This window comes from Triticum dicoccoides, chromosome 2A (genome assembly GCF_002162155.2).
Source record: "Triticum dicoccoides isolate Atlit2015 ecotype Zavitan chromosome 2A, WEW_v2.0, whole genome shotgun sequence".
NCBI lineage: Eukaryota > Viridiplantae > Streptophyta > Magnoliopsida > Poales > Poaceae > Triticum > Triticum dicoccoides.
The window spans coordinates 677,213,919-677,224,512 of NC_041382.1; the positions used below are offsets into that span (position 1 = coordinate 677,213,919).

Here is a 10,594-nt window from a genome sequence, read left to right on the forward strand (position 1 = left end):
CGGTGTGGGGGGCCTAGAGGGATGGCCAGGGCGGTGGAAGAACGACTGGGGGGGGGGGATTGCTTTTTGAAAAAAAAAACAGGGACCCAATTGCTTTTTTAGCCCGCTTAAGTGTGGGCCAACTCTGTCAGAAACGCGTTTAAAAGAGCCAAATCGGGCTCTTTTCAGACTTGGTAGTTTTTTGCCGCGGTTTAGAAAAACGGTAGTTTTTCGCACAAAATCGTAAAGTGGTAGTTTTTCGTCACGGTTCCGTGAATTGTGGTAGTTTTTGGTTAAATACTCCCCCTCACGACACCCAACGGCAACGGTTTGCAGCACCTTGGTGTTGCCTGTGTATTGCCGCCCTCGCAGCAATGATGCTGACAACGCCGTCTTGCAACTCCGGCTGCTGCTGCAAGGTGATGGCGGTGTCTGTTGCGTGTCGCCTGTCGCACCGGCTATCTTTGTTTTTCTATTTCTTCTTCGTTTTATCTTTTTGGTTGTGTGCATTCTCATATTGTGTCATTGTAGACAGTAGATGTAATTGCTAGCATCTTAATATTAATACGTTGTTCTGTCTTTATTGAAAAATGTACGCGAGATACAATGCACTACACTTGAATGTATATGGCTCGGTTCTTTTAACCGATTTTCCCGGAATCTTGAAAATCCAACCCCTCCACAGAAATGTTTGAGGCGTTGGATTCTCAAGGCTCTGGCGGCACGGAGAGTGGACGATCTACTTGAGGCTGAGATGTTTCACCCCAGGACACAACTGCCGGCGGACGGTTTTCTCACGGTCGTGGTCAGCAGGCGCGTTGTGCGCCGACGACGATACCGAGCCGTACGTAAATCAAGCATGCCCGATCCCATCGTTCCGAAGGGCTGACGGCACCGGTCTGTTCACACTCCCGACTCCTACGTCGTCCATCCATACGCTACGATGCGTGCACCTGTCCTGTCCCATTTATATAAGCCCAAAAGAAGTCAACCATGTTCCGATCTTCCTCCGTCCATTTTTTGTTGTTGAAATGATCTTTCCCCGTCGTAGAAAGAAAGAACCCGTCCAAGACAAGACAAGACACGCACAAGCACAACACGCAGAGGTAAACTCAATCAAACAAGGATAATAAGTCCAAAGGAAAAGTAAACAAAAGAGACGACCATTTCCCGTTCTGCGGCGCGCGGCAGAGTGTCAAAAGCTGCCGGTCTCCGTCCAGCTTGGCCTGCGCGCGTCGCAGCCAACCAACCAACCAACCAACGGTCGCGTGCGGATGGGCACCATCGCGCCGCACGTCGCGTGTGGGGGTGGCGGCTGCAGCCTCCGCACGCCGCAGCCATCCAATTCCAATCCCACATCTGAGATTATGCTCGTTGTATAACCCACATGTGATCGAGGTATTCTAATCTAATTGGTCAAATCAAAAAAAAAATAGTCGTCTGTACTGTACTGTTTTGCTGTACGGGGCAAGCAGGCTACATGTACCCGTCGCCGTCGCGTACATGCCGGCCTCCGGGTCCAGGAGCAGCAGCACAACACACACATGTCCCTCTCCGGGGCCAGCCTTTATCTACTATCTTCTTCCTTGATTGTCCCTGCCCTCGACGCTCACCAGCTCTCTTATTGCGAGTCAGAGGCGGCCGAGCAAGGCCAAGCCAGAGCACCAGGCAGACAGACAGGCAGAGAGCCAGGGAGGAGCAATGGGACGGAGGAGGCAGGCCCTCCATGGCGCCGCGCTCTCGCTGCTGCTGCTCGCGGCGGCCGCCCATGCTCAGCAGACCGATCCAGGCGACGGTAAGCAAGCTTGATCCCCTCTTTCTCCTGAACCCCAAAGCTCACGCGCGCTCGTTCCTCAACCCCGAACCATCTTGCTCGAATAGACCAGACCATCCACTTCTCTTGGCCTTGGCTCCTCTCTTCCATGAGAAATCCTTCCTGGGAGACCCCATTGCTTTTGTGTTTGCTGCCCGATTGATCAAAAACACCATGATTCGTCTCTGCCTCTGTGTTGGACAACCGCTGCTGAAGAAAGCAAAGCATGGGGGACGCTTCTTCTCCTGGTTAATTTCCCCTGGGGTATCACTTACATCATCTGCATGCTAGTAGACTATCTCTTCTGTCCCTGGACTCATCCATGAAACCAGCTCCTGCATGGCTCCGAAGAAACCAGCTCTCCTCCGTTCGACGGGGAAGTCAATGGAGGCACGTCGACGACTCTGTCTGATATTTCGGCGTTTGACTTTTCCCGCGTCGGCACGGAAAAGTCAAAAACCACGTCCAGTTTCATCTCGCCTCTCGACCGTCGGGTGCGCGTGAGCCTGGCCCATCGGACGGCCGAGCAGCGGTTACCGACTGACTGGTGGGGTTACTCACCTACTTCTGCCTCGCAGCGGCGGCGCTGAACGCGGTGTTCGCCAAGCTCGGCCAGAAGGCGCTGTCGTCATGGAACATCAGCGGCGACCCCTGCACCGGCGCCGCCACGGACAACACCAACATCGACAACAACCCGCCCTTCAACCCGGCCATCAAGTGCGAGTGCTCCGGCGGCAACGCCTCCGTCTGCCGCGTCACCAGGCTGTAAGTGCCCTGGCGCTCCCTCTCCTGTGCCCCCGCGCACACAGGGTGTTCGACGAAACGCCACGGCTGACCGGACGCCTGTGAATGTGATGCAGGAAAATATACGCGCTGGATGCAGTCGGCCCCATACCCGAGGAGCTGCGGAACCTCACGGCCCTGACCAATTTGTATGGACTCTCAACTTTCATCACACGTCAAATGGTTTCATGGGCATAGGCATATTAGCAGCTTATTTGAAGCATGGAATGGCTCGCTTTGGTTTTTCTGTATAATATATTCCAGTCTCACACCAAATTCAATTGTTTCTGTATCTGCTCCAATGTTGTTTCAGGGATCTATCGCAAAACTACTTAACAGGGCCTTTACCATCGTTCATCGGGGAGCTGACTCGTATGCAGTACATGTGAGATTTTCAGAACGTTAATCCTGATTTAATGAGATCAATAAAGGTAGTATTACTTTGCAATGTTTTCATTTGATCTCACATTTTCTCCTTTGAACATATAAGGTCTTTTGGCATCAATGCGTTATCTGGACCTTTGCCAAAAGAGCTCGGGAACCTTACGGATCTTGTCTCACTGTAAGAAATACTTTTTTTTCATTATTTTTATGACTGTGTTTATCATGCAACTTTATTGTGTTTTAGTTATAAAACTATAAATACAAGTTGTTTGTGCAAAAAAAAATCGTGAGATGAAGAGCCATTAAATTGAGAATATATGCCAACAACCTCAAGTTTCCGAGATTCAATAAAGAACTCCAAAATTGTTAGTGAAAGTACATATCACATCTTAATTTGTTCTAGTATTCTTGTATTAAGGACTTGAGGAAATCACACAAAAAAAATTGGACTCTTTTTCATCTTAGATCAATCAAATAACTACCTGTACTGAACTAATCTAGAATCCCTTTTATTTTAGTAATCCATGGAGTTAAACTCGGTTTGAAGGGGGCTATGCTGATAGCATTCGTGCCTCCTAGAATATAAATTGCAAGTTGTCAATTTTGCATGTCTAACTTGTAATTTTTTATGTATTTGCAGGAGCGTTAGCTCAAACAATTTCAGTGGCTCGCTTCCTTCGGAATTGGGGAACCTGGCCAAACTTGAGCAATTGTATGTACTCCCTCCGTCCGCGAATAAGTGTACATCTAGCTTTTGTTCTAAGTCAAAGTTTTAAAATTTTGACCAATTTTCTAAAAAATAGTAGTAACATACATGACATCAAATTGATATATTATCAGAGTACATTTCATGATGAATCTAGTGATACTAATTTGAAGTCATCAATGCTTTTACTTTTTCCTAGAAAGGTGGTCAAAGTTTTAAATCTTTGACTTAAAACAAAAGCTAGAAGTACACTTATTCGCGGACGGAGGGAGTATTTAATACCGAAGACCCCATTTTCCTTCAAGCGTTTTTTTCGCTTGGACTAGTTAGCTCCATGTCTAACGTGTATTGTTTTTGTATCTCTCAATTACAGGTACATAGACAGTGCTGGCTTTAGTGGTCCACTACCATCATCACTTTCCAAGCTTACAAAAATGAAAACATTGTATGGCTATAATTGACGGATTGTCGCTATTAATGCTTTACATGATTCAGCCTCATGAAAATATTGTTTTCTCTTTGCTTAGGTGGGCATCAGATAATGATTTTACTGGGCAAATACCAGATTATATTGGGAGCTGGAATCTAACAGATTTGTAAGATCGCCATTGATCTCCGTCGTAGTAATTCTTTGTTTAGACTAAGTATTAAAAGCCATCCAAATATTTTGCTTACATGGTTTCAAGAACATTTTTATCTGGGAAGTTTAAAGGGATATTTGTACAATTTTCTGTAGTTATGTACAAGTCAAGTGTTAGTTTGTTCAAAACATAAATATGTGATGGTACACTAAGATCTGTGCCAGGGATAGCATTTTTTTCCAGAGTGTTTTTTTACCCTGCTGAATCTCCATCTGAGGCCTCTTAAGAAACAGCTCATTTAAAGTCAGATGTTAGATTAGTATGGATAAACATTACATATTCCTTCCCACTAAATGTTTAATTGTGATGGTTGTTAATTTCGGATCAGGTGATGGTATCAGTAAGCATTGATTCACTTTACAAGACCAGTCTTTTCTTCAGAAATCACCTGTACCTAAATAAATTTACTTTCTTTAGATTTACCATAGAATAGAGACCTCCCTTCTTTCACTACTAGGCTACTGCATCCATGAAGAAATGATGCTTTATATTTTATTTATTTATTTATCATTATGGGAAAGATAGCAATTTCATTTCAGAGTAACAATCAAGTCATTACAGTCCTGTTGCACTAACACAGCTAGATCAAGGGGAAGTTGATTTTTCCAAAGAACATCCCTTCCAACGATCCTAGAGAATTTTGCTATTACATGAACAACCTTATTGCTATCTCTGCCAATCTTGCACACCTGCATATGAAGAAACGATGCTTTATATGACTAACTGGAACTATGGAACTGTAGGAGGTTTCAGGGAAATTCGTTTCAAGGTCCGCTCCCAGCAACTCTGTCCAATCTTGTCCAACTGACAAACTTGTAAGTGCCTATTTCTGTGATAATAGCCAAGTATCATTCTTAAAAATATCAAAGTAGCGGCAGGACAAATAAAAATTCGATTTCTATGGTGCAGACGAATCGGTGATATACTAAACGGAAGTTCTTCTTCGCTGGCATTCATCAGTAACATGACATCTTTGAACTCCCTGTATGCTTAATTTGTGATGCACTAAATGCCTCAAACTACAGTCCGATTTTGATGTAATGCACCAAGTTGTTCTGTACTAAAACATGTAATATGTTTCGCTGCAGGGTTTTGAGGAACTGTAGGATATCTGATACACTTTTATCAGTAAACTTTTCGAAGTTCACGAGTTTAAACTTATTGTAAGCATTTTATTTGACTGAAAAATACAGCCAAGTGTCATTTGTGTGATACACTAATGCAGAGCTATAAATTATACATTTGTTATTGACATCCTCCCCTTATCCTTCTTTTTTGTTATAGGGATTTGAGTTTTAACAATATAACAGGCCAAGTACCACAAACCTTGTTGAATCTGAATTCACTCGGCTTCTTGTATGGACTATCTTAACTTGCAATGCATATTTCTTTGAAAGGAAAACTTTCATCATTCATCTTGCTAATGTTTGTAAATTCTTTTGTGACAGATTTCTTGGAAACAATAGCCTTTCGGGAAGCCTTCCAAGCTCAGTAGGACCTATGCTTAAAAATTTGTATGTCAATGTGGTTCAAGCATATATGCACAATAAAAGCAGGGAGGTGTTTATTTGATTTTTAATGCTGCTTTCACTTTTAATTTTCTGCAGAGATTTTTCTTACAACCAGCTCACAGGAAGTGTTCCTTCTTGGGCTAGAAATTCGCAACTGTAAGTTCTATGTTCTGAAACTTCTACTAACTTGCCGGACCAAATCCAGCCCAACAGGGCCTGTTTAGCTTAGCTTAGGCTCATGAGCTGACTTTTAGGCTTGTAGTGTACGGAAATAAGCTAGCATCATATATATTTGATGAATCTGAAAAAACGAGAGGATATTTTGGTACTTCAATCTTACAAGCATTATAAGATTATTTGAAATGCCTATGTTCCTTCATTTGTGAAGTGAGACTTATTAACCTTATACAGCCTAGCATGCAATGAAGCCAAAAAAAAATTGAACATATTGTTTGTCCCTTATTATTTAAGCTATATCTAACAACCAAGCCAATTATTTATTCCTTCTTATTTAATCTATATCTAACAATCAAAAGGAATATGATATGAAGTATGAACAATCCTTTCTAATTTTAGCCTATTGTTCATTTTACTTAGGAATTTGGTGGCAAATAATTTCGGGGCCGATATATCAAGTAACAGGTTCGTTCATATTATGATACCCACCTCAAGTAAATTATTATGTTCTCTCAGCTTGAATTTTGGATTCAAAATGTTGATTTTTTGCATTTGCAGTGCCTTACCTACGGGGTTGGACTGCCTTCAGCGAAATACACCTTGCTTTTTTGGATCTCCTAAATGTGAGATTTCTGCCTTTTGCAATTTTAAGTCTATGCATACTTGAGGAACTATATACCTGCAACCGCAGTTTTACTAAATGCATACCAGTATTAAATAATTTAACCTGCTTGCAGCTTCTTCATTTGCTGTGGACTGTGGTAGTGATCGACCAATATCAGGCTCAGATAATTCTCTGTATCAACCTGATGCTGCCACTCTTGGAGCTGCATCATATTATGTTACAGGAGAACCCACGTGGGGTGCTAGCAACGTTGGAAGATTCATGGATGCGTCAAACGGAAGTTCTATAATCTACAGCTCACACCAGTTTCTGAATACACTTGATACAGAACTGTTCCGGAATGCAAGGATGTCGCCATCATCCTTGAGATACTATGGTATTGGCCTTGAAAATGGAAACTACACAGTTACGCTTCAATTTGCAGAGTTTGCCTTCCCAGATGCTCAGTCCTGGAAGAGCAGAGGTAGAAGGGTTTTTGATATATATGTCCAGGTAGGTTCTCGCTGATAAATGATAAACAATACTCTTTTTTTTCGAATGTTGAATGATAAACAATACTCTTAGCTTATAACCCAGTCATATTTTTCTTCTTGTTATTGGTATAGGGTGAGCGTAAGGAGCAGAACTTTGACATAAGAAAGGTGGCAGGCGGAAAATCTTACACTGCTGTTAGGAAGCAGTACACAGTTCCTGTCACCAAGAACTTTCTTGAGATTCATCTCTTCTGGGCCGGCAAGGGCACTTGCTGCATTCCTGATCAAGGCTACTACGGGCCTGCAATATCAGCTTTGAGTGCAACACCAAGTACTCCCCTTAACTTGAAATAATTGTTTTCATACCATCTACCATATATTCTCCAGGTTAATTTGGATAGATCGATTTTAAATTATGCTGAATGCAATCCTGTGCAGCTTGAAATAAAAGCAAACACAGATATACCAGAGCATCAATATGAAACTGAGGGTTGATCTGTATGTATTTCATTTAGCCCTTGTTGTACTCGTAGCTGTTATAGAAGTTCTCATCATTCTATTTTCAGTACCATGGAAAGTGAAAACACATCTAGTTAGGCTTTGTTCAAACTAAAGCATTTGGACAATGTTCTTCGAATTAAATGGGAAGTTGGATAGAAATATCAAATCTCTCTATTGTCTCTACTGTATTAATATTGCTTAAATATGCTAAACAAACTACTCAGGAATCAAATATTTACAAGAGAACTAGTAAATCAAATATGCTAAACAAACTACTCAGGAATACTAGGTATGGGGATAGATTTCTGTAAATAAAGTTTGAAATACCTAATACATGTATAACCTGACATTAAGAATATTCCAACCAGTTTACACATAGCCCAACTTTCATTTAACCTCACTTGAAATATACTGATTCTGTAGACATTACGTTTTTCTAACAAGTGAACTTTCTGTCAGATTTCACCCCTACAGTGCGTAGTGCTGTAGCAAAGAAGAATGGTAGTAAAACAGGTGTGATTGCGGGAGTTGTAGTTGGTATAGCAGTTTTAGGATTGGTAGTGCTTGCCGGAATCTTTCTTTGGAGGCGGAGACAGAAAAGGAGAAAACTATCGTTGGAGCAAGAAGGTACGGGATACACTAGGACCAATTTGTATTCTAACTGAGCAAAGGATTAGTTTAAGTAAGTTTGTTATATCTTTCTGTGATGTCTTGCAGAGCTGTACAGTATTGTGGGAAGACCTAATGTCCTCAGTTATGGTGAACTGAGGTCAGCTACTGATAATTTCAGTCCTAATAACCTTCTTGGTCAAGGAGGATATGGGTCGGTCTATAAGGTTGGTTCATCCCGTACATACAGCCTTGAATTTTCTTGAAAGTTTTCTTTCTGAAAGTAACTAAAGCTAGTAGTACAAGTAAACATCAGAAGACAGACCTGTTTATCTGAGTTATTTTATGTATTTTTAGTATCTGCACATACATATTGATAACATTTCTAAAATGAAGGAGGAATTTATTTCAGTGTATCTGGAGAAAATGATGTTTGACAGTGCGGTACCTAAAACTTTCATTGTTGAAAACTGCCTCTTTTCGCAGGGAAAGTTAACTGATGGTAGGTTCGTGGCAGTGAAGCAGCTATCTGAAGCATCTCATCAGGGAAAAAAGGAGTTTGCAACGGAAATAGAAACTATATCTCGAGTGCAACACCGTAATCTGGTTAAGTTGTATGGTTGCTGCCTTGAGGGCAATAAGCCACTGCTGGTTTATGAGTACCTGGAGAATGGAAGCCTGGACCATGCTCTGTTTGGTAAAACTTCTGATTGATGGATCTAAATATATGCAGATTCAAGCTTAATTAGTATAAACAACTGAAAACTTAAACCTATATTTGCAGGCAAAGGGAAGTCAAGCCTAGACTGGCCAACACGTTTTGAGATATGCTTAGGCGTTGCAAGAGGTCTGTCCTATCTTCATGAAGAATCTAGCATCCGTGTTGTGCACAGGGACATAAAGGCCAGCAATATCTTACTTGATGCCAATCTCAATCCTAAGATCTCGGATTTCGGGCTCGCCAAACTTTATGATGACCAGAAGACACACGTCAGCACCAAAGTTGCTGGTACATTGTAAGTGCATTTCCACCTTGCCAACCTCTATGTCTACGAAGTGTTTTCGCATGTATGCTGATAGCGGTCGATATCGTCTCCTTGAAGTGGTTATCTCGCACCTGAGTATGCCATGAGAGGCCATATGACAGAGAAGATCGACGTGTTTGCATTCGGCGTCGTGGTATTGGAGACTTTAGCTGGGAGACCAAACTACAGCACGGAGGATGAGAACAAGGTCTATATTTTCGAATGGGTAAGCTCGCCGAGGAACTCTACGCGCTAGAGGTCTCCTGCAACAAGTAAAAAAAAGGGTAAACTGGTTTCCTGAATAAAACATCGCCTGAATGTTTTCAGGTGTGGGAACTGTACGAGAACAACCACCCGTTGGATATGGTGGACCAGAGGCTGGAAGAGTTCGACAGCGAAGAGGCGCTCCGGGCCATCAAGGTGGCGCTGCTCTGCACCCAGGGCTCGCCCCACCAGCGTCCCTCCATGTCGAGGGTGGTGGCGATGCTGACGGGCGACGTCGAGGCGCCCGACGTGGTGACCAAGCCGAGCTACATCACCGAGTGGCAGATCACGGGGGGCAACACCACCTACATGAGCACCGACGTCAGCGGGCAGCCGAGCTCAGCGCCGAGGCCCAACTCGCCGTCGTCCCGCACCTCGTCGCCGTTCCTGAGCTCCGTCATCGACGAAGGCCGTTGATACAGTTCAATTCGACTTCCTGTGGTACAGATTTGCTGAGAGTGCATGCATCTCACGGATGGTGTCAATACAGGCAGTTTTTTGGTATTGAACTGTACAGTGGTGGTATGTAGGGTGAGTAGCAGGTATAGTTGTATGTGTAGTACGTGTGTAGGCGAAGCTCTGAATTCTTTGGTCTCATTGGACGCGCGTACGATTTGCAATAATTTTGGCTTGGACCTTGACGTGGAGCCATCTCCAGTTCATCGCATCAAAGCTAGGTTAGCCGGCTGGAAGGGCAAGCTCATGGCGGCGGTTGGCACACGAGTTCTCGTTCGATGCGTGCTACTCACTTCGTTGGGTAAAGAGAGTATATCTAGAGATTTTAGGATAAACTATGGAGTGAAATAAAAAATGCATTGAAAAGATGCAAGCCACCATCCCTCTCTTCTTTAATTACCCAACCCTCTTAATAAGCTAAGTGCGTGTAGAAATTAAGAAGATCATGTGTAAATTGTTATTGGTCTTAATTACCATGTGATGAGAGAGAAGTATTTTTTTACTTTAAACTGTATTGAGAAGATAGAAATACACTCTTTTATGGACAAAATTTGAAGCCAAACATACACTCTTCGTTATTCAGGGTCCAAAAAAGCTATTCAAGGACTCGACAAGTGCAGAAGAGGATTCTTATGGACGCAAGCATG

The 10,594-nt window shown here is 42.8% G+C and overlaps 1 protein-coding gene across 1 annotated transcript; it reads left to right on the forward strand.

Moving 5' to 3' along the window:
- The first annotated feature begins 1,555 nt into the window (after window positions 1-1,555).
- On the forward strand, window positions 1,556-10,132 carry LOC119356176 (probable LRR receptor-like serine/threonine-protein kinase At1g56140). The gene is made up of 24 exons (XM_037623104.1): window positions 1,556-1,774; window positions 2,371-2,557; window positions 2,653-2,724; window positions 2,889-2,960; window positions 3,066-3,137; window positions 3,600-3,671; window positions 4,039-4,110; window positions 4,193-4,261; window positions 5,050-5,121; window positions 5,216-5,290; window positions 5,395-5,469; window positions 5,591-5,662; window positions 5,755-5,820; window positions 5,914-5,973; window positions 6,415-6,459; window positions 6,553-6,617; window positions 6,732-7,111; window positions 7,225-7,423; window positions 8,053-8,220; window positions 8,311-8,429; window positions 8,689-8,899; window positions 8,987-9,218; window positions 9,306-9,453; window positions 9,555-10,132. Exons 1-24 carry the CDS (start codon window positions 1,681-1,683, stop codon window positions 9,906-9,908), a joined length of 3,051 nt encoding a protein of 1,016 aa, XP_037479001.1. The 5' UTR covers window positions 1,556-1,680; the 3' UTR covers window positions 9,909-10,132.
- Window positions 10,133-10,594: the final 462 nt, after the last annotated feature.

Bases quoted from the DNA above. Each gene is read 5' to 3' on its own strand.
- LOC119356176 (XM_037623104.1), top strand. From the start codon at position 1,681: ATGGGACGGAGGAGGCAGGCCCTCCATGGCGCCGCGCTCTCGCTGCTG. The intron at 5,291-5,394 runs GTATGCTTAATT...GTTTCGCTGCAG, and splicing joins ATGACATCTTTGAACTCCCT to GGTTTTGAGGAACTGTAGGA. The intron at 5,974-6,414 runs GTAAGTTCTATG...CATTTTACTTAG, and splicing joins TGGGCTAGAAATTCGCAACT to GAATTTGGTGGCAAATAATT.